Source organism: Erinaceus europaeus, chromosome 3 (genome assembly GCF_950295315.1).
Source record: "Erinaceus europaeus chromosome 3, mEriEur2.1, whole genome shotgun sequence".
NCBI classification, from domain to species: Eukaryota; Metazoa; Chordata; class Mammalia; order Eulipotyphla; family Erinaceidae; genus Erinaceus; species Erinaceus europaeus.
Window position 1 is genome coordinate 81,156,631 of NC_080164.1, and position 24,474 is coordinate 81,181,104.

The following is a 24,474-nucleotide window of genomic DNA, read 5'->3' on the forward strand; positions in this document are numbered from 1 at the left end:
CACATACATATATATATATATATATATATATATATATATATATATATATATATATATATATATATGTGATGCAGGAGGTGACTCAGTAGATAAAACATTGGACTTGGAAACATGAGTTTGATCCAACTTGAGTTTAATCCCTGGTGTCACACATGTCTCTCTCCCCATTTGTGTTTTTCACTAACAAATGAATCTTTTTAAAAAGCATCATTTAAAAAATAATATACATTGGGTTGTTGGGAAAGTCACAATGTATTTTTCTGTTTTCCTGTTTTCCACCAATGCAATATATCATAGCTATTTTATTCTCTGCATTTTAAACATTAAGTTTTATTCTTAGATTTTTTTCCTAGAGAAATCTTATTTAATAGACAGGCATCAGAGAAAAAACTTTATTATAAGAATTTAGTCTTATTTCAGATGTTAAATTGCATGCCAGAATGGAGGGTTTAAAAAAATTTTTTATATTAGATTTGTTTGATTTTACTTTATGCCAAATATTTAGTGAGAAGTTTATTATTTAGCCAAAGATTGAAGTCTAATTTTTATCATATACCATAGTAAACCTTGTTTTAATTTGAACAGTACAAGAAAGCCTATTTTTTAAATTCCTGATGGAAGAATCTACATATAAATGTGGTGACCCAGAAAGTGATGCAGTGGATAAACTGTTGGACCCTCAATCATGAGATCCTGAGTTCAAGCCCCAGCAATATATGTACCAGAGTGATGCTCTAGTTTTCCCTCTCTTATATTTGTTATTAATAAATAATCCTTGAGAATCGTTTCATAATGTCTTGACAGACATTATTACTTCACTGTAGAATTGTTCTGTTTATTTTAAAAGTGGCCTAGAGACTCATACACTAAAACAAGAAGCCTCTAGAATTTTCCTTCAACTTCTAATGGTCTGAGCAATGCAGACTTTTATTTATTTTTAATTTTTTTAAAAAATTTATTTAAAAAAGGAAACATTAACAAAAGCATAGGATAAGAGGGGTACAACTCCACACAATTCCCACCACCAGATCTCCTTATCCCACTCCTTCCCCTGATAGCTTTCCTATTCTTTATCCCTCTGGGTGTATGGACCCAAGGAAGGTCATTGTGGGATGCAGAAGGTAGAAGGTTTGGCTTCTGTAATTGCTTCCCCGCTGAACATGGGCATTGACTGGTCGATCCATACTCCCAGCCTGCCTCTCTCTTTCCCTAGTAGGGTGGGGCTCTGGGGAAGTTGAGCTCCAGGACACATTGGTGGGGTCCTCTGTCCAGGGAAGTCTGGTCGGCATCATGCTAGCATCTGGAACATGGTGGCTGAAAAGAGAGTTAGCATACAAAGCCAAACAAATTGTTGAACAATTATGGACCTAAAGGCTGGAATAGTGCAGATGAAGTGTTGGGGGGGGGGGGTCCTCCATTTTGTAGATAGCTAGTAGGCATATTTTAGTTATATTCCAAAGGGCCTATAGCTATTTTAGTTTTTTTTTTTTCTCTCTGAGCTTGAAATCTGATATGCAGGTGGATCCAAGTTATTGTCTGGGGAGGTGATGTCATAGCTGGAAAAGGGACATAAAGTTGGATCAGGGAAGAAAGTAGCTCCCTAATATGGGGAAGAGGTATAAATATTGTTGACTGTAAACCCCATTGGTTTTATTTGCTCTGGGGCCTATATTCAGCTTAGGAACCTATGTGACCTCTGTATCCCTGTAGATCTGAGCTTACATTCTGAGGTCATGAGTAGGAACCTTCCAAGCTGCCCCAATATTGACCCATCTTCCTCAGACTTCATTTTTTTTGTGACTAATCTTTTATGAGACTGGATCTGTAAAAATATGGGCATTCTGGTCATGCTGCCTTCTCTGTAGACTTCTGTAAGGTGAGTGCCTCTATGCTAGAAGTTAGCGTCAGAGGAAACTGACTTTAATTGTTGGCTCTGTCACTTAGTTGTTTTTAGGCAAGTTTCTTCTTCCACTTCTACCCCTCCAGCCTTAATCTCTGCACCTCTGAAATAAAGACTAGGGATATGTGAGAAATAATTAAGGTGTTGATTTGTTTTATACTCAGAAAAGCAGAGCTTCACATGGGAAAGGTACTTTATCTTTTGCAAACAGTGACAGTCACCTTCAAGGGAAAGAGCTGTTAACTTTCCCGCCCTTTCTATACAAGTCAACATTGAGCCCTTTAGTTGCTGTTGTCTTCCAGCTGATTGATAGTGGTGCTCTGTCTAGGAATTTCCGAGCACCTGCCTGGCCAGTCTTGACTCACAGCAATCACCACACGCTTCCCTGTGTCTTCTCTGGACTTGATGCTTGATCATGGTTCTTATTGCAGTTGCAGGGTCTAGTTAAACAGGAAGCCATCAGAACATTTTAAAGAACCAGACTTATTTCTCAGATCCTGGTGGATACACAGTACATATAAGGGCCACAAGGGGAGGTGGAGAGTAGAGAGAGGGAGGAAACAAAGATCTAGGCTTTGTCTTCATTGAGGTTCAAAGGATGTATGATTTCATCTGCATTGGGGAAGTTAAGAGTGTAGGAGTAGGAATTGGGTTATAGGAAAGGAGAAGTGGCTTAGTGTAGTGGTCATTATGAGGCTATTAAGGCTTTCTAAAAAGGGAACTTCTTAGTAGTGGCAGCCTGATTCCTCTTAGATGGAACCAGGCTATTCAAGAGGGGTGTCTCTGAAATCAAAGCTTAATATCAGGCACTTTTCTTAACAGATTACAGTCAGGTTCTTAGACTAAAGCTTGCTTCTGCTGTTTGTTGTGGAGGTGATTCTAAGTTATTCACGTGGTATAGTTTATTGAGTATCTATGAAGTTTTGAAAGCATGATTTCAGCACCACACATTGAATGTGCTTTGACGAATTTAACATGAAAGTTACCGGCCCACAAGGGGAACATGTTCTACTCTTCATTTCATGGACACGGTCATCCCCTTTGTCCTTAGGTTTGCTTCCCATGCTCTCAGCAACCATCAGTCAGCTGCAGTCTGCAAATATATACAATAGGATTTTGAAAGAACGATTTCATGACTTGTATTGCAGCATAATATAGTTGTCATTTTTATTACTAGTTGCTATTTAAATTTTTTTATTTATTTATCTATTAACTAGAGAGGAGAGGAGAGAGAATTAGAGCATCTCTTTAACTTGGGACCTTATGCTTGAGAATCCAATGCCTTATCTACTGTGTTTCTTCTGGGGCCTCTATTAATCACTATTGTTAGCCTCTTACTATGTCTGCTTAATATTTAAACTTTGTGATGTGTGTGTGTGTAAGAAAAGAAAATATGGCTCCATACTATTTGTGGTTTCAGACATCCACTGGGGGTTTGTCTAGAAATGTACCTCCCACAGATAACAAGAAACTACTATAGTTGGAAAATCTTGGAGTGAGGGAGTTAGCATAATGGTTATGCTTAGAAAATCTCATGCATCAGGAACAAACAAAATAGACCCCATGTTCCCCCCCCCCCCATAGGACCTTGCCCTCAACTTGGATCTACAATGGTAGAGAATGTTCCATCCTCCAAAGGGAGGATGGACAACATACTCTGTGCTACACCTGTTTCTATAAAAAAAAAAAAAAAAAGGAAAGAATAAAGAAACTTCATTAGTGAGGTTTTTGTCTTTATTTATAACAGGTGAACATTATCCCAGTGATTGCCAAAGCAGATGCAATTTCTAAAACAGAGTTGCAGAAGTTTAAGATCAAGCTCATGAGTGAACTGGTCAGCAATGGTGTCCAGATATACCAGTTCCCAACAGATGATGAAACTATTGCTAAGATTAATGCTTCGATGAATGTAAGTTCCTGATTTTGTATTAATTATGTCTCACGTGTGAAAAAAAATGGCCACTTATAGGTAACACACTGCTAATGTATATTCACTGTCATCCAAAGAGAGTTAAAAAAAAAACAAACAACAACAAAAAAAAGAGCACATTGCTCAGCTCTGACTTCTGGTGGTTCTGTGAATTGAACCTGGGACCTGCAGTAGTCTGTTGCATAACCACTGTGCAGATCTCACTGGCATCCAAACAGTTTTGAACATGAGATTTCAAAGACTTCTGTATAGGAAGATGGTTTACTCTCTTAAGTTGGAAAAAGTGTGATCAGAAGATATCTTTGAGTGTCAAGGATTATCTTAGTAATAGACCTCATACTTTCCATATATGAAGCATTGGGTTCCATCTCTGGTACCACTACCAAGAATAAAGGTAAATATTTTTTATCTTTTTTTTTTCTTCTCAACTTTACTTAGTAAAGCAAAACATCTGTGGGGAAGGAAATAGCTCATCATTAGAGTATAGAACTTGCAAACCTGAGGCCCCAGGTTCAATCTCAACACGACCATATACCAGAGCTAAGTGACATGCTGGTGCCCTCTGTCTATCTCTTTATCTCTCACCCTCTCATAAAAACAAATACGTTTTCAGAACCCATACATTAAAAAAAAATGTTAATTTTTTTGAATCTGAGGTACTCCTTTTGCAGAAATGTATTTCATTGTCTTAGAAAAGTGCTTTTCCATCCTGTTTGTTCCAAACACAAGAAAACCTTGCAACCTCCCTTGGAATGCTTTCAAATATTAAAATCTTTAAGGATATCTTCCTACCTGCTATTTAAGCTCATCATCCCTGATAATGTTATGTGTACATGTCAAGCATTCACATACTTTTCATATATTTGAAGATAACTAATTTCTTTGTGTTACTCTATTTCAACTCCAATAAGAATTAGAGGATACTACTTCTGGAGTTAGATAGACCACAGGAAATTATTAATCTTTTTGAGACTTGTCAATTATTAATCTTTTTCTATACTTGTCTATTAGGCAGGTTAGTAACACTATTTGTGTAAAGGTTCTTATGATGGTATTACAGCTTTGTTGTTAGATCTAAAGACAACAATGCCACGGAATCAAGGTATTTTATTTACATAATTCAGCTTTTTCTATATTCAGTTTAATAATCTTAATATAAAAGAGATATGAAAAATTAGAAAAGTGAAACTAGGGAAATGAAACAAAGTTAGAAAATGCCACCGTCTCAGGCAGCAAACAAAGCTGTAATACTCTCATAAGAACCTTTTCACAAATAGTGAAACTAATTGTGCCAGTTAATAACATTAAACAAAATATTTAGTATATTTTATGTTTTTAAATATATATTTTTGTTGCTGATTTACAGGAATAAATAGGGATATAATTCCACACCACGCTTAGCACCACAGTTCTGTTCCCCCCTCCTCCAACGGTAACCAACATATAGTTCTCCCAAATTAATAGATATGGATTTTCTATCCTATTTCTCTCTACATTTTTTCTTCTGTCAGGTTCTTGTGTTTTAGTTCTCTGTATTCCACATATGAGTGAAATCATCCTATAGTTTTCCTTCACTAAGCATAATTGCTGCTAGTTCCATCCATTTCATCCCAGTCTTCTTAACTGCTAAGTAGTACTCCATTGACTATATGTCCCATGATTTCTTCTTCCTCCTTTTTTTAAAAACTTTGTAAAAACTTTTATTTATTTACTTATTTGTTATTGGATAGAGACAGAGAGAAATTGAGAGAGAAGGGAGAGATAGAGAGGAAGAGAGACAGAGAGACACCTGCAGACCTGCTTCACCGCCTGTGAAGCGACTCCCCTGCAGGTGGGGAGCCAGGGGCTTGAACTGGGATCCTGACAGGTCCTTGCACTTTGCGCCATGTGCGCTTAACCCACTGTGCTACCGCCTGACTCCCTCCTCCTTTTTTATTTATATTTATAAGGCTCAAATCCATGATTTTTTTACTCCACTGTTAAAGGCTCCTCCCAACTCTATTTATGTATTCTTCATACCCCTTCCCCAGTATTTTAAATTTTTAATAAGGGAAATGAAAATATACATACCAGAGAAGCACTTGTACCATTTGGGCAAAGATGACCCTATGTGGAGGTTGATGCTCATTTTCTTTATTTCTTTTTTTTTCTTTTAAATATTTATTTTAATTTTTTTATATCTATTTTCTCTTTTGTTGCCCTTGTTTTTTATTGTTGTAGTTATTAATGATGTCATCATTGTTAGATAGGACAGACAGAAATGGAGACAAGAGGGGAAGACGGGGAGAGAAAGACAGACACCTGCAGACCTGCTTTATCGCCTGTGAAGTGACTCCCGATGCCCATTTTCATTTACTTCTTAGACCACATCTTCTTTTCCTTTCTAAGCCACACTTATACCTATTAGAACTTCCAGATGTCTTTCCTTTTTCCTCTTCTCTGTCTTCTCAGATAAGGGAAACAGTACCTGACTTCCTCAGATGTTCTTCAGATTTTCTCCCCGAAGTTATGGGTTCTTGGTCACAAAAGTTTTAGGTCTCAGTGGAATTGTGATTCAGAGCCCTCAGGTCATCTTCCCCTAATACTTCCTCTTCTGGGACTATGGACCAAAATTCTTTTGGAGCACATCTGGAAGGAGTTCTGGATTCTGTGATTGCTTCTCCACTGGACATAGATGTTGGCAGGTCAATCCCCCCCACCTCCCGCCTGTTTCTGTCTTTCCCTAGTGAGGTAGAGCTGTGGAGAGGTGAGATTCCAGGACACATTGGTGAGGTTGTCTGTCCAGGGAAGTCAGGATGGAATCAATAGTAGCATCTGCAACTTGGTAGCTGAAAGGTGGTAAGATATAAAGCAAGACAATATTTAATAAACAGGAACCAAAGAGTAAGATTAGAGACAATGAAAATAGGGACCCTAGGGTGCAAAGACGCAAAGATGTCTATTTTAAGTAGGTTCCTAGGAGCCTAGGATTTTAGTAATCTTTGCTTGAGCTTGATAGCTAATGTGAAAGTGGTGTCAGAGTAGAGAATAGACCTTGTAAACTGTGTTAGGCAGAGAGTGGCTCCCAAATTTGAAATAAATATATAAATATAACTAATTGTTTACTATATCAGTCTAAATATGTTCATATGTAGCACAGTCATTCTGTATACATTCTGTATAGCTTCCAGGTTCCTGTCAGTCTGAGCTCACAGTCCATGGTCATAGCTGGCAACATTCTAGGCTGCACTAGACAGGACCAGTCATCCCTGAGTGGCAGAGTAAGATGAGCCATTGTCAAAGTGCTAGTTTGTAGTAAAGGTAAGCTCATAAAGAGGCCCACAGAAAGGCTAATGACGACATTACCAATGATGTGAGCAGTGATGACAGAGGGATTTTTTTAGAGGTCATGGCCTATAGTATCCTTGGGGGGAATTCAAGGGTTCTCTGACCAGGACACCAGGTGATAAGGTGGCCCGGAATTGGCCAAAATGGCCATCATTAAATAAGCCAGTCTCATGCCCCTTTCCAGTTTGTGTAGTCCATTCTTTATTTGACAAGCTCAAACTTTCTCCCAGTTGTTAAAGCATTAACTATCATTTGTTATATCCATGCCAGTATTAGATTTATAAACTCTGGCTTTGAGTTAGAGAGAAAGTAGACCTAGCGTAGTAATGGGGTCTAAGTTAACCTCATGTTTTCTGATTTTACTTGTTTGATAATTATAATCAAGATTGTCTTAGGGACAGCAGTTAATCCTTTACTTCATCCACATATATATATATGGATATGTACATATCTAGAATATCTCTTGGCCAATTGTTTATAGTGTTTCATCTAAAGCTTGGCACATGATAGCAATAATGGTGATGCCCTATTAGAATAGACTAAAAGATGGAAGAGTAAACTTGATATACTATCTATTGTATAATTAGTTGAACAGCTAGTATGTATGAGGGAAGTGAGGTAGGGGCAGGAGAGGAAGATATCTAGAGGTAAGTAATAAATTCTTGATTGAAACATTCACGGTATCTTCTTTAGGATGCCAAGCTTATATGGTCACAGTTTGACCGCAGCAGACTATTAGGCACTTTAGCTTTAAAGAATAGAACTGCCTCTAACTTATGGAGATGTACACAGTACCATAGACCCTACCTAGGGTCTGTAACTTTATTGGAAAATGCTCAAGCCAGAATGGAGTTGGGTAGAGTGTCCCTTGTGTTAGTAAGCATCTCACATCTCCAGAGACAATCCAAAATAGAAAGGCATGACTTGGTATGGTGGCACCAGTAGTGTCAATTTGTGTCTTTTCAGTTGGGACCAACAGAGGAGATATAATGGGATAAGGGATCAGGAGAAGAGACATCAAGGCATAAAAGAAAAGACCCAGAGATATCAGGACAAGGAGAAATAGAGACTTTTGAAGAGGAAGTAAAATGTTCCTTATACTCTTATAAGGAGCTTAAAATGATAATAGTTAATCATGATTATATTCAAGTTAGGAGCTTATTTTCCTTTGATAACAGTAAGAACTAGCCACAACATTCTTGACCTTAGCAAGATTTATGTAATTTAAGAATACCTTTGTCTTCCTATGAAAAAGGCTCCTAGATTTATTGTATGCTAGTTTTGCCTGTGGTGGCCTTGGCAGGGAAAGACCATGTGATTTCATGGACCATAAATTCCCACCCTTGATATAAACAGTAAGTATAGATACACACTCTAGCTATATCTTGTATATGTGTGTAGCTCATCATTGTCTTTTTTAAAAATAATTTTTTTATATTTATTTATTTTCCCTTTTGTTGCCCTTATTGTTTTTTATTGTTGTTGTAGTAGTTGTTATTGATGTCGTCATTGTTAAATAGGACAGACAGAAATGGAGAGAGGAGGGGAAAACAGGGGGAGAGAAAGATAGACACCTGCAGACCTGCTTCACCGCCTGTGAAGTGACTCCACTACAGGTGGGGATCTGAGGGCTTGAACCAGGAACCTTACGCCAATCCTTGCACTTTGTGCCATGTTCATCATTGTCTTTTAAGGACTAAGATAGTAGTAGTAAGGTAAATGAGAACTATACTATAGAATTCTTTGTATTCCTCAAGTAGATATCAGCAAGTAGTTTTCCTCATAAATCTGAAAATGACTCTTGTAGACTAAAACCTTCCAGGTTTTAAAATATAGGATATAACAGGTTATTTGATTTTAATAAAGTTGTTATTCAATAAACTTTTTTTTGTTATGGCCTTAAGGTTTTTATCGGTTATCACATTCATATGAGAAGTGATGGGTATCCTGGTTCCTTTGCAGGGACATTTGCCGTTTGCTGTGATCGGAAGTATGGACGAAGTCAAGGTTGGAAATAAGATGGTCAAAGCACGCCAGTACCCTTGGGGTGTTGTGCAAGGTAAATGAGCTCATCAGTGACTAGAAAGGTTTATGCCACCTCATGTTGGGTAATATTCAGTGCATTCTGGTCTTGTACTTATTTAGGGTTATGAACAGTTGTTAAGACATTCACTGTGTTTTATCTGGCCTATAGAGAACTGGCAGAGCCACTCCCATTTCTGCATTTTACCATAGCACATTACCTGCTGAGGTGTGCCAGGCTAGTCAGAAGGTTAGGGAAGCCCTGGTTGTATACTTTGAATAACATATGAGCATATATACTAGTGCCTAAAGTGATAATTAAACTAATTTTTAGGGCATGGTAAACCACCAAGTAAATTTGTCTATTTTTATTCATCTAAGTTTTTATCCATCTTTTGTTGCCAACTCTTTATAAAACAAACCACCCAACCAAGTAGGGAATTTTAGGTGTCGTTCTCTAGCCTTGTAATGAGAAAGCACAGCTGATCCTCTGCATTCAACACACTCAGCCAACCATAGATCAGAAATGTTAAGTTTTGATAGTTCAGCCTATAGTGATCATATCTATATTGAACATGTGGAGACTTTTCCCCATAGCATTATTTCTTTAACACTGTAGATGACAATTTATCCAACATTTATACTATAGGGCCAGGTGGTGGCATACCCTATTGAGCATACACATTACAGTACACAAGAACCCAGGTTCAAACCCCCAGCCCCCATCTGCAGGGGGGAAGTGTCACAAGCATGAAACAGGTCTGCAAATGTCTTTCTTTACCTCTCTGTCGCCCCCTTCTCTCTGTCTTATCACAGAGAGAGGCGGGGAGAGGGGTGGGGGGGGGGTCAAAACATGGCCTCTAGGAACATTAGATTATTTGCAGACACTGAGCCCCAGCAATAACCCTGGTGGAAACAGCAACAAATAATAGGTAATATGGGAGCTGCCTCTATTGTGTGTTACTATGAAGATTAGATCCCAGTATGGCATCTGCTAGTCCTGGTCTCAGCAGCTTTGCTTAGAGCATCAGAAAGTATGTTGCTGCAGCTTCCCACCCAGTTTGTGGCATGAACTTTCTTGCCTCCTGCTGCAGTATTGCAGCTACAGGATCATATTAATAACTGGTGCTGGCAGTGCAACAAGACCCACATCTTTGGCCCTCTGATTAACATTCTACATCTTAGCAAATTTATAACTGTAAACTTGTTGTGAAGTGCTGGCATTTTTTCTTGGGGAGAATGTCTCTCTGTGTTCTCACTGCCTATATATTTTCCTTTTGTGGAAAATATATATTTCCTTCCTGTGGAAGTTAGTTCAACTAGGTATCAAGTCTAATTCTGTGTAGACCATTCATCCCATGTATGGGTTTAGATTGGCTGTTATTGTGGGGAGAGGTAGACATAAGCCCTCCCTATTTGGACTCTTCATTGGACTCTACCCTCCAGATGATTATTTTTTAATATGCAGAATTCACTGTTTTGGAGTTTTAGTGAAACATTATTACTTCCTTTTTAAAAAGTCCTCTGTGGAAGATGTCCTGAGGATGGTTTGTAACATGCTAAACAGGAAATTAGAGAAGTAACTATAGCCTGTGGTAGCATAGTATTATGTATTCATTCCAATTTCCAGTTTCTCCATTGATTACTAATTTTAAAACAAATTCCCTAGACTGTTAATGAACCTTGCCTATAGCTAAATGTATATAATACAAATTGTTTTCCTTGGTTACTGTAAAAATAACTTTTAACTATTCATCAGATTTGTCATTTTACTGCCTTCATTTATGTCAGTTATATTTTTATGTACTAACTCCACAAATACAAGTTGTGTCTGGAATTGAAAACCACTGTTGTTGTTCTGACTAGTGGAAAATGAAAACCACTGTGACTTTGTCAAGCTCCGGGAAATGCTGATCTGCACCAACATGGAGGACCTGCGGGAACAGACTCACACTCGGCACTATGAGTTGTACAGGCGCTGCAAGCTGGAGGAGATGGGCTTCACAGACATAGGCCCAGAGCACAAGCCTGCCAGGTGAGGGCACAGCTGGTAGAGGTCAATCCAGAGAGCACTGTGTGTAGATGTATTTTAAAACACAGTATACTGCAGAATGTGTTTTTCAGACCTCTCCCAAACCATGGAGTGGATTCTTTTGACAGAGTTAACGGTGCTTCTCACAACTCTTAAGACTTTCTTGGCCAAGTCTGCATATGACATATGGAGTTAGGTAGAAGCAAGAACTGATATCATAAGCCCACTGTTTTAGTATACCTATCTCTCTCTCTTGTTTTCCCTTGATCTTTGTACTTTATTATTATTAATTATTTTTATTTTATTTACTGGATAGAGACAGCCAGAAATTGAGAGGGAAGGGGGTGATAGAGAAGGAGAGACAGAGAGACACCTGCAACACTGCTTCACCAGTTGCAAAGTATACCCTCTGCAGGTGGGGATTAGGGGCTCAAACCTGGGTCTTTGTGCGCTGTAACATGTGCGCTCAACCAGGTGCACCACCACTTGTCCCCCCACCCATCTCTTATCATGAGAGAAAGCCTGAATCAGATTTAATAAACTGAAAAACTATTGGGTTTCATCCTTAAGAAAACACAATTTCATTTATTTTTCTACCAGGCTTATCACTGGGGCTGGGTGCTTACATTATATGACTCCACTGATCCTGGTGGCCATTTTTTTTCTTTCTTAATTTTTTCTGATAGTGACAGAAATGGAGAGGGAGGGAGGAAGAGAGGAGTGAGAGAGAACTGCAGAACTCCACTACCACTTGCAAAGCTTCTCCCCTGCTGAGGACCAGGGACTTGAATCTAGGTCTTCATTCATGGTAACCAACCTGTGAACTCTACCCGGTGCACCATCACCCAGCACTGACAAATGCTATTTTAGTCTCTGTTAGATTATTTTCATTTTGATTGTTTCTGTGGCTAATAGTTGTAGCATCTAAGTACCCACAAAAGGAAGGAGAACATTGAATTGGTATTACTATTATACATGACTCTCAGCAAGATTTAGTAACCGATGAAGTTAGTTTAGTTCGTGGATTTACTTAGTGTTTTAGCTCTGGCAACTTAATAAATTAAGAATTATATGTTGTAGCTTTCAAGCTTCAAGCCAGTTCTGGTAAAATGATTTTTTTCTGTTGAAGAGCAATCACCTAGGGTAAGGTCTATAGTATGTCTAAGAGGCTTCACTTCTCATATTTGCCCACCTGAGAATCTGTTCCAAGATCTCTGTGCATTAACAAGACACATATTCTGAGTAAAAGCTTATAGAATAACCTTCAGGGACTCTGAGAAAGATTCAAGTTGCCTTGGAGATCAGTTATCCAGTCAGCTATAGATGATGAAGAACTGCAATTTGAGAATGTCCAGAGATGGAAGCTAAGAATGTGAATTTTGCATTAGAATTCCCATTGAGTCATTCAATGGGTATTCAACACCATGCCAGTAGATACAAAATCACTGTGGTCTTCAGTGATGATCCTGCTCTTGTAGAAAGAGGTTCTGCACACATGGGGGAGAGCTTGGGGCTGAAGGTAGTCAGAAGCTAGGAAGTTACTCGAGTGGTCAGGCATGAGAAAGTAGAGCCTTGGACTGGGGTAATGATGGCAGGGGTGTTCAAAAGTGTATTCAGGATGTGTGATTTGATGGTAAAATTTGGAAGACTCACTGGTGGATATGACACTTAAAGTAAAGAGGATTCTGGGCTGACTCTAGTCCCCATTTTGATCTGAGTAACTAGGTGAGTTGTGATGGGGACAAGATTGGAGAAGTATATAATTACATTGTATAATTAGGTTTGGGCTATGTATCTTGCCTGATTTAATCTGAAAAATTTGGAAGACTTCCTTGATTTCTTTTTTGCCTTTTTGTTTTTTCTTTCTAACAGTTGTTTTAACCTGGACTGGAAGTGGCAGGCCTCAGCTGCTAGTCTCCCAATTTGGTGCCAGCCATCCCTGAGCACTGCTTTTTAGTCCTGGGAGTCCCTCTTTCTCCTGCTTTCTATCCATGAGCCGCACGAGTCTGCACTTACCTGTGGCTTAAGTGAATTTCTTTTTTCTGAACAGTTGTTGTAACCCAGACCAGAAGTGGTACACCTCAGCTGCTAATCTCCCAACTTGAATACAGCTTTTTAGTCCCAGAATCTCTCCCTCACCCCTTTCCATCCATGAGCCACATGTGTCTGTCTGTCTGTACTCACCTGTGGGTTGGTGAGTTTCTGAAGATATCCTGATCATATTTTGTTTTCAGGTGATTTTCATTGCTTTGGTTACTCCCTAGACATGCCTCTGGTAGTCCTTTGGAAGACTTCCTTAGTTACTCTTTTAGACTGTAATATCTTGGGGCAAAGCAGGGCAAGATATTACAGAGATCCTGAAGGCAGAGAGAATAACCACTTGAAGATTCTGGAGAGTCAGCGCAGAAGAACAGACAAGTAGAGATGGCATGAGACTGAGAGAACAGGCAGGCATAGGGGTCAAATCCAGGATAAAGCCACTGAAGGAATGCTGTCATATTTGCATTCTTTTTAAAATCCATTTTAACTGTCATGTAAAGAAAGTATTAGAAGGTTGTGCAAAGATGCTGAGAACTGAAAGTGACAGCAAGGACAAAAGAATAGGATATACTTGAGAAGTGGCTGGGAAATGAAACAATAATTTAGTGTTTGTCTCTAATAAGGTCAAGAGGCAGAAGATGTCATATTTTAGAAGATATTCCTGGCTCCACGTTTTCACTGACTAGATAGATGCATAGGCATGTCTGGAAAAGAACTAGCTTTGGGAGTGAGGGGAACACTAGTGCTGGGCATGGTGAGGACTAGAAGCTCAATTTGGGGCCTGTTTACTTTGAGTTTCCTCTGCAACATCCTAGGGACAATGTCTAGTATATACTGTGGATGTTTATTGAAGGCTCAGGGGAAGGGCTGGGCCCCAGGGATAAACTTAGAAGTCACAGCCTAGTTCTCTCAGACATCTTGAAAATAGCCTTGTCAGTTGGGAGAGGTGGAAGACACTGAGAAGGTTCAGGTAGAAGAAGGTAGACTGCCAGCAATGCTACTTGAAACCCAAGTGAAGAATGTCTCGAGAGAGGGAGCGAGCAGTCAGCTGTCTTGAACATCAGATTCTTACAGTTCTTTGAAAATTGAGAGCACGCTCTCAATTTAAAAGGCAATAGTTGGAAGACTACATGGTTCAGAACTTAAAGATTTGAGAGAAGTCTCAGAACAAGAAAGAAACCAGTTTTATCCTAGTACTCAAGAGTGTAGGGAGTAAACTAAAACCACTTTTCACATTTTCTCTGCTTAGGAAAGAATGTCCAGGAGATCCTGGACATGTTACCATGTCTTGGCCAGGGATGGATATGAACCTCATTAGTCATTCCACCAGATTGTATCCCATGCTGGAAAGGTCACTTCTCCAAATGGTGACCAGGATAATCATGCCTGAAGGAATAAGGCTCCATTTGTTTTCCTGATTTCTTCCTCTTCTATCTCTCTCCCCCCTCAACCCCCCTTCCATTCTCTTTCATCATAGTTACCATTGAGTTTAGTGCCTGCATCACTCCCAGCAGTAGCCCCCCCCCACACACACTTTTTTTATAGAAATAGAGGGGAGGGAGAGAAAGGTGAGGTGATATAAATGCTGGCTATTAGCGGCTGCTCAGCCACGATGTATCTTTAGGCACAGCAGCCCAAGTGCTGGTGTAAGCAGACAGAGTTTTACTCAAGATAGACCTTCAGTCTCAGTGGGAGGTACACAGAATGTTTGAAAATGTTTAAAGTCCTCTGATTTAGAGATTGTTTAAGTGAAGATTAAAGAGAAAACTACCTGATTGTACTTACCATGCCTTCCTTAGATTTGAGGCATCTATATATAGGGTAGTTTGTACATTTCTAAACTTCTCTCTCAAAGACAGTGTTTAGGGTCTGTTCCTCCTCAGACCTGCTGTGCATTCTTCACATTCAGTGTGAGCTGTAACAGTGATTGTGCAACTCTTGACTTTGCACATCTGAAACTCTATACTTAAGATTTTTTCCAGTTCATGTTTATAATAAGTAAAATTTCTTCATTCACAATGTTTTAAATGCTTATAACTATAAGGTAATTTTATAAACACTAGAGATTTCTGTGATACAACTGGAGAGTGAATTCCTATTCCCTGTTGAAGCCCAGGTACGTTGTCATACAGAGCTAAAGTGGAAGGACTTAGCACTTCTGACATAAGATGTGTTGACGTGCTCCAGGTCAGAACATGGGCCCTGCAGCTCTGTTTCACCACCTGTGAAGCTTCCTCCCCACAGGTGGGGACCGAAGGCTTGAACCAGGATCTTTACAACTATGACATGTGCACTCAGTAGAGTGCACCACCACCTGACCACCCACATTTCTTTTCTTTGCTTTCGGATGCAGATACATGACAGAATTAATGAGGCAAAGTTTAGTACACCATCTTTTAAAAATATTTTTTTCCATTTATTTTTCACTGGAGGGACATAAAGGAGAAAAAGAGACAGAGATACCAGAACACCACTCAGTTCTGGTTTATGGTGCTCCTGGGGACACATCTTTTTATCATAAAATCATGATGAATCACTTTCTTTTAGTCTTCAAGAGACCTATGAAGCCAAGAGACATGAATTTTATGGTGAACGTCAGAGAAAGGAAGAAGAGATGAAGCACATGTTTGTGCAGCGAGTAAGGGAGAAAGAAGCCATTCTGAAAGAAGATGAAAGAGAGGCAAGTATACTTATTTGACATCATGTAACATTATCTCTTACGCTGCAATTAACTGGAGAGATTTATCACAAGAATTTAGTTGAGGTACTCCTGGAGACAAGTTATTGTTCTTTAAAAAGTAGATAGTGGGGCTAACAGATAGTTCAGTTAGTAGCTCACTCTGTCATTTCCCAGCTCCTTCTACAAGAAATGTTAAACACAGATATATTTTTAATTTTTTATTAGTGAGTTAATAGTGATCAACAAGATTGCAAGATAACAGGTATAATTCCATACCATTCCCACTATCAGAGTTCCATATCCCATCCCTTCCATTGGAAGTTTCCCTACTCTTTATCCCTCTGGGACCAAAGATCTTTATGGGGTGTAGAAGGTGGGAGTTCTGGCTTCCATAATTGCTTCTCTGCTGGACATAGACATTGACAGGTCGATCCATACTCCTAGCCTGTTTCTATCTTTCCCTAGTGGGGCAGAGTTCTGGACAGGTGGGGTTCAGGTCATATTGGTGAGGTTGTCTGTCCAGGGAAGTCATGTTGGTGTCATGGTAACATCTACAACTTGGTGGCTGAAAAGCATTAAGATATAAAGCAGAACAAATTGTTTAATACTCAGGAACTTAAAGGCAAGAATATAGCAGATGAGAGTTAGGGTCTTCATGTTGGAAGAAGCTCAGAAGTCCTTTTTGGGTTTATTCCAAGGAGGCCCATGACTTTACTAAGTTTTGCCTGAGCCTGATAGCTAACATGAAGGTGGGCTAAAAGTATTGTCTGGGGAGATAATGTCAGAGTTGGGAATAGGAATATAAAGTTGTGTCTCTCTGTCTCTCCTTCTCAGTCTCTATCTTAGGAAAAAGTCTGCTGGGCATGTTGGAGTCACACAGGTGCCAAGCCTGAGGTAGCCAGTAAAAGTAACAAAAATAGGGGGCCAAGCGGTAGTGCAGTGGGTTAAATGCACATGGTGCAAAGCACAAGGATTGACGTAAGGATCCTGGTTCAAGCCTCTGGCTCTCCACCTGTAGGGGGGTGCTTCACAAGTGGTAAAGCAGTTCTACAGGTGTCTTTCTCTCCTCCTCTCTGTCTTCCCCTCCTCTCTTGATTTCTCTCTGTCCTATCCAGCAACAACAGTAATGGCAATAATAACAAGGGCAAAAAAAAATGGGAAAAATGGCTTCCAGGAGCAGTGGAGCCCCAGCGTTAACCCTGAAGGCAAGAAAAAAAATCAATCAATTAATTAAAATAAAAATAAAAGTAACCAAAGCTGATCTCATATGCAGCTGTTTACTGGGAACATAGATCTGACACCCCCTGAAGGTAGCAGTGAGGTAGAATGATCCCTGTGGAGGTCAGTGAGCTCTCACAGCTGCAGGGACTGAGCCAGACACTATTCCCTTACATGTGCTGCCACACTGTGTCACTCACGGGAATTGCATCTTGATGTCGCAGCTCCAAGCCAAATTTGAGCACCTGAAAAGACTTCACCATGAAGAAAGACTGAAGCTGGAAGAGAAGAGAAGGCTTCTGGAGGAAGAAATCATTGCATTTGCTAAAAAGAAAGCAACCTCTGAGATATACCAAACCCAGTCTTACCTGCCTGTCGGCAGCAACCTGAAGAAGGACAAGGACCGCAAAAAGTAAGCCCTTTCCTTTGCCTCCTGGTCTGTCCCCACACTGTCCCTCCTTGCCTTATTTGACCTTCCAGTGCTTCTCACATTTGTTTCCTTATTTGTTGTCTGCTTCCTGCCACTAACTGTCAGCTCCTTGAGAGCCAGAGTCTTTCTCTGCTGTTGCCCCAGCATCTAGAGCAGTGGGTGGCACATATTAGGTGCTAAGTAAGTATCTGCCCAAGTGAGTGAGTGGGTGAATGAGCAAAATCAAGTGCTTCACGGTGTGCAAAGGGCCAGTTCCCTGTGGGCAGGGGTGGACGGGCAGGGAAGATGAGCCTGTGGGTCTAATGGCCACTGACACCCTTGGTGCTGTTGCAGTTCATGCCTACCAGGCAGCCTACTGGGGAATTATAGATATAAATTAATACTTGATGAAAAAAGAATTCTTAGGTTCACTTTTTTAAAAAATATCTGCTGACAATGATTAAGTGAGATTTTAATTTTTTTATTTCAATAAGGAAACCAAGCCCTACATTTGAACTCCTGTGCTTTGATACCTGAACTTGTGAAACCAATGGTGGACGTAAAGATGCAGAGGAAGGTAGAGAGGGCCCCTGGATAGCGGGGGGCCATGAGTGGCTTTGGATGGTAATCTCCAGGCTTTAGGTCGGGGTATGTGTCAAAATCAAAGCTGTAGAAAATTGCTTTGCTTTTCCTCTTCTGCCCTTTGCATCCTTTGTTGTCTCTCTCCTGCTGAAATTTCTGTCATTCTGCCCATTTGTTCCAGAAATACATCATTTGTCTGTTTTTTGACAGCATTCCTTTGCCTCCGTTTGAACCAACTCCTTCAGCCTTAGCAGCCTCAAAGAGCAACACTTCTGGCTTAATTTTTATCATCACATGCTATTCAAAAGCTAGCATTTTTAGAGGACTGTAATTTTAATATCAGTATTATTATAAAAGCATAACCCTGGCCCTTGATGGCTTGTGGAGAAATTCACATGGTTTTGGTGGATTTCACTGAACTGTGGGATATATATATATATATATATTTTTCATTTTGCTTTTTTTTTTCTGTGTGTGAAAAATGAAGGAATTGTCATGTGTGGTCTTTTAATGTAAATTCTAGAAGGGCACAGACCTTTGCTTATCTATTGATGTATGTATACCTAGAGCATAAACAGGGCCTGGTATACATAGACATACAATAATTTGACAAAAGAATGGATATGCTTTATCATAACTTTGTTTTAATTAAACATTACATTTCAAAAGATAGACTACAACTATAAATAATACTGCTATTCAACATGTTTGATCACAAAGTTAATGTTTCACCTTCTAATCATCTTAACTCAGTGTTGACTAAAATCCAAGTCACTGGTTTTATGCCAAATACGGTAGAGAGTTTATATTTACCTTGTAAAAATTATCACCCTGTACTGGATTTACAAAATTAGTGCCAAACCCACACTTTTTTGAGAGCTTAGGTGAATCCATCTTTAAGGAAATAGAATGGAGGATCTGTTTCTATCCTTTACCCAAATCCCACAACTAGATAGACTGCAGTAGGCTAATTGTGTGTTTGCCCTTTCTGTAAAGCTGCTATTTACAGCTGCTATTTCCTGTGTGATTTTTAATTTTCTTTTTTCTTTCCAGCTCCAGTTTTATGTAAAACAAGGGTTCCAGATCACAGAAGGTCATGACAAGCAAATGTGATTAAAGTGTTCGACTTAAGCATTGCTTTTCTTGCTTTTTTTCTTTTAATGTGCTATATCGTTTATTCTGTATCTGGCAGTTGGCCAAAGTTACTGTCACATGTGGGGAAATCCTTTAAAATATCAAGTCACTACATAAGCCAGAATAGATGATAGTATTTATATATTTACTTTTGTTAAAAGCATTTGTTACTGGTTTGTGATGAAACTGGGTCTTTCCTCAAGCTGCCTTTGCAATTCCAAGTATCTGTACATTGAAAATGCAGAACTCATTCACATGGTGCCTATCTAGTTGTATTGATATTCCAAAAAATAGGTTAGGGGGTTGTGTTTTTCAAATGTACTGTGTACCTGGAATTAACACCTCAGTGGTTTCATGGAACTTTTACAATTTTTGATACAACTATCCAGTTAACATTCATAAACTTTTGTGTCAAATTATATATTTTGACTTTCCAGTGCCTTGTTGCTGTTGAAGTACTGCTATGAGGAAACAAAATATGCTGAAAGATGAAAAATATCCAGGTAGAGCTTAACCTTTTCTAGCAGTGAGTGTGCCTTTGACTCTATAGTTATTAGCACACTGTTCTCACTAGCATGTATTACACACTTGTTTAAAATTCTTTCTGCCGGGGGAAAATATGATAGAATGTTTTTCTTAAACAATATTTCTTAATAAAAATATAAAAAAGATAGAAAAATGAAATGATTCGTATCTTAAGGATTACTTGACTTCATTGCCTTAGTAGTATTCTCAGAGCAGTCTAATGGTGTCTTTCTCTTAATAGTCACAGATATATAATCTTCACATTTGTATGCAAATACCTTAGGAGAATTGATATTTACTCTTGACAAATAAAACATACCTGCACATTTACTAAATGTGTTTAAATTGTTTTCCTTTTTTTTGGCAAACAGCCGAAGAAATATTTCATCAAAGCTATTTTAATTGTACTTTTTAATTGGGCTTAACACAGAGACACAGTATTAACATTTCTCAGCAAAATGTTTGTCTTAGAAAACATATGTTTTCTCACAGGGTTGCAAACTGTGTCACCTTTCATTTCAGAGCATAATATATCCGGACAGAACCTTAAATCCCAGTTTTGATTTTGCTATTCAGAGATATTGCTTAATCTACTAACAATTTAGGAAAATAAACTGCGAACATGACAGAAAATGCTGCGGAACTTTCTTTTCAGGTTCAGTAATATCCAGGTTGTGAAGTGGGAGGGCAGTTGGGCCATCATTCAGAGCCTGGCAGGGCTCCCAGCACCAAGCCATGGCCCAGGAGCACCTCCTCCCAGAAACTCTGTGACACTGCATCTGAGGGGTGTTGTACTAACCAGCCCCGCTCTGCCTTAACCTGTATGTGAAAAGCTATCCCATACTTTAATAAAGCACCTTTTCAATGCCCAATTGTTGTTGGCATGGTCAAAAATGTTATTAAACTTGTGAAAGGCTGGGAAACTTGCCATAGATTCTGAACTTAAACGAAGGATAATTTGCACTCTGCTGCATGAGGGACTCACCACGTGGGCTCCCACCACACCATGAGTTTTGAATTGACTTTTTGTATCCTAGGCTCTGTGCTGCCCTGCTCCCCTCAGCCTCACTGCTGGCCAGTGTTTAAAGTTTTCTGGTGCTGCATCCCCATTGCCGCACACTTGTACTGTTTTGGGAGCAAATGGGGCTCATGCAGATAGCTTTGGCTGAGGCCCAAGCAACCTTTGCTTAACTCTGTGGCTCCAAAGACAACAGTCACTTGCCTACAGACCATGCCAAGTGGTGGTTACCTACACAGACATGGCCCCTACGTGTCACAGTCACCCTGTGAAGTCACCACATCATGCATCTTGACCCTTCAGTTCTCCTACCCATGTCCAGAAATGCAAAGCCTTTTGTACAACTCAGCACCCACAGGATACCAAGCCCTGACCCCCAGCCCCCATCAAACCTGTAGCTGGAAGTTTCCATCACATTTATTCTAGATGAAGCGTGGTGTGACCAGAAATGACTCTGAGGTTAGGTTGCTGAGTGGTGAGGCACCCAGTCCAGTGCACATGCTACCATGTGTAAGGATATGGGTTCAAGCCCCTGGTCTCCTCTCCAGGGGGTAATCTTCAGGAGTGGTGAAGCAGTGATATACGTGTCTCTCTCCCTATTTCCCCACCTGTCTCATTTCTCTCTTCTATTGGAAGAAAGAAAAAAAAAAAAGATCACTGGGAGAGGTGGATTTGTGTGGACACCAGGGCCCAGTGACAACCCTGGTGGTGAAAAGATTAAAACAGATGAATGAATGCATGTTAGTACATCTTCACAAGTAAATTGGGGAACCAGCAAGTGAACCCATGCAGTGAACCCATCAGGTTACACACACAGACAAGAGTGCAGTATCCAAGTGAGTTATTTTGTCGATGCCCTGTACCTATTCTTAAAGTAGAATAACTAAATACCTTGTCACACTGAACTTTAACAACTCAGCAATGTGGAATCAAAAGTGAAAAGAATTAGGAGGGTCACGAGGGAAAGTCCTGGAGCTACTGTAGTCCTTGTTGGAAGGCAAGCTGCTGAAGTTTCTTCTCAAGTTTTTATTTTGTTTGCATTTTCTTATCTGCTGCTCTGGGACAACTTTTTCAGGTAGGAGAGAGACAGAGACAGAGGGAAAGAGACCACAGTACCAAAGCTTGCTTTTTTTTTTTTTTTCCCCTCCAGGGTTCTTGCTGGAGCTCAGTGCCTACATTATGAATCATCTGTTCCTAGAGGCCATTTTTTCTCTTTTGTTGCCCTTGTTTATCGTTGTTATTACTGTCATTGGATAGGACAGAGAGAAATCGAGAGGGGGGACAGAGAGGAAGAAAGATAAACACCTGCAGACCTGCCTCACCGCTTATTCAGCAACCCCCCTGCAGGAGAGGAACCAGGGCTCTAACCGGGATCCTTACACCAGTCCTTGTGCTTTGTGCTATGTGCGCTTAACCCACTGCACTGCCACCCAGCCTCCACACCAAAGCTTCTTCCACTGTGGTGGGAGCTGGGCTTGATCCTGGGTCCCATACAATGACAAAGCAGTGCTCTGTCCAGGTGGGCTATTTTTTCAGCCCTCATTCTGTCTAACCTAAAGGTCTTCCCAAAGGCATGACTGTCCTGGAGAAAGTGTATGGACAAGCTTGTGCTGATGTCTGAGACTCAGAGTCATGCTTTTCCTGTTCACTGCTAAGATAGAAACATTAGTCTCCTTAACTGCAATTAGGTGGCAGGTCAGCCCAGATACTGATTCCAGGTCTGCAACTGTTATCTGAGGTGATACTTTTTTAGGCCTTAAGTCCCTTTACCTGTCCAGTGAGGACAGCAATATCCACTCACCCGCTTTTCAGAGTGCAAACAGAGACACAAACATTAAAGGAGTATAAAAAGTACTAAGGGCCTCAAATGTAGCTGAATGATGGGAAGGCATAGAAGAAACTACATCGGTAGGAGTCAATGTTGTGGACATTCTTGCTATTCTTTTGCCTGACTGAGGGTAGGAGATTTAGGCAAGTTGGTACTGGATATAACGGAGATCTTTGCATAAACAGCACTGCCTAAGCATGAGGGCAAGTCTCCCTAATTCTTCATCTACCAACCTTTAGTATTTAAAAGCCAACTACATTTATTGTAGGTTATGGCTTTTTGTTGTTACTGCTTTGTTCTGTTTTTTATTGCCGCCAGGGTTATTGCTGGGGCTCTCTGCCAGCACTATGAATCCATGGCTCCCTGTGGCCATTTTTTCCTTTTATTATATTTTATAGGACAGAGGGAAATTGAGAGGGGAGAGCAGATAGGGAGAGAGAAGAGAGAAAGAGACTCCTGTAGACCTGTTTCACTGCTCATAAATCATCCCTCTGCATGTGGGGAGTGGGGACTCAAATGCAGCTCCTAGCGCATGGTAATAAATGCACTTTACCTGGGACGCCACTGCCTGGCCCCTGTAGAGGTAGAGTAAACTGAGGTCATCAGGGTGAGCCCTAATCCAAAATGACTGGTGTCCTAAAAAAGAAATTTTGGGAGCTGGGTGATGTCACACTTACTAGATTGTACACATCACCATACACAAGGAACCCGGTTCAAGTCTCTGTTCCCCTCTCTGAGCTGATAGGATGGAAACAGGCTGCAGGTGAAAGGGTGGAAAACCATCATATATACTAATGGGCCACCAAAATGCACAAGGACAGCCATACTCAAATCTGACACAATGGACTTTTAAGTGATTGAATTACATAGATAGAAATGGACATTACTTAATGCTTAGGGGACCAAGGACAAATAATAACTCATGCACCAAATGAAGGAGCAGCAAAATAAATGAAACAACTACTGAGAGAACTGAGAAAATATATTGATGTTAACACGGTCATACTGGAACACTGAAACACTCCACTCTCCAAAATAGATCAACTAGGGAGTTGAGTGGTGGCACAGCAGGTTAAGCACAAGTGGCGCAAAACACAAGGACCGGCGGGAAGGATCCTGGTTCGAGCCCCCGGCTCCCCACCTGCAGGGGAGTCGCTTCACAAGCGGTGAAACAGGTCTGTAGGTGTCTGTCTTTCTCTCCCCCTCTCTGTATTCCCCTCCTCTCTCCATTTCTCTCTGTCCTATCCAACAATGATGACATCAATAATAACTACAACAATAAAACAACAAGGACAACAAAAGGGAATAAATTTTAAAAACGTAGATCAATCAGACAGAAAACTAATGAAGAGAGAATTGAATGAAGAGATGGAAAGATTAGACCTGCTGGACATCTTTAGAGCTCTTCACCCTAAACTGCCTATTTATAGGGAAGGACCATATCTAATGTTCTGAGCTATTTCCAGACTGCCTTCACAGGGGTTGAACCAGTTTGCATTCCCCTCAGTAAGGCAGAAGTATCTTTTTTTCTTCACATCCTCACCAATACTCCCCCGCCCCAATACATGACATACTCACAGTTGTGAAGTGGTATCTCGTAGAATACATATTCTCTAGTCCACATGGAGCGTTCTCACACATAGACCTCATATTAGGTCACAAAGACAGTATCAATAAATTTTGAAATGTGGAAATCATTCCAAGCATCCTCTCTGACCACAGCAGAATTCAACTAACATTCAACACTAAATAGAAAGGTAGAAAATCAACCCACAAGGACCCTGGGTCCATGCTCCCAGAGGGATAGAGAATGGGAAAGCTTTTGGGGA

At 40.1% G+C, this 24,474-nt stretch overlaps 1 protein-coding gene across 2 annotated transcripts in view; it reads left to right on the forward strand.

Moving 5' to 3' along the window:
• The window catches only part of SEPTIN10 (septin 10), a 48,571-nt gene extending 29,300 nt beyond the window's left edge, over positions 1-19,271 (forward strand). Inside the window, exons 6-12 of one of the 2 annotated variants that reach the window (XM_060187588.1) lie at positions 3,648-3,809; positions 9,120-9,216; positions 11,046-11,214; positions 15,799-15,931; positions 17,374-17,561; positions 18,053-18,135; positions 19,194-19,271. In XM_060187588.1, the coding sequence (XP_060043571.1) occupies positions 3,648-3,809; positions 9,120-9,216; positions 11,046-11,214; positions 15,799-15,931; positions 17,374-17,561; positions 18,053-18,095 (792 nt within the window). In that variant the 3' untranslated portion in view covers positions 18,096-18,135; positions 19,194-19,271. The remainder of the gene's footprint in view (positions 1-3,647; positions 3,810-9,119; positions 9,217-11,045; positions 11,215-15,798; positions 15,932-17,373; positions 17,562-18,052; positions 18,136-19,193) is intronic. The other variant, XM_007528820.3, reaches the window with a different exon arrangement.
• Positions 19,272-24,474: the final 5,203 nt, after the last annotated feature.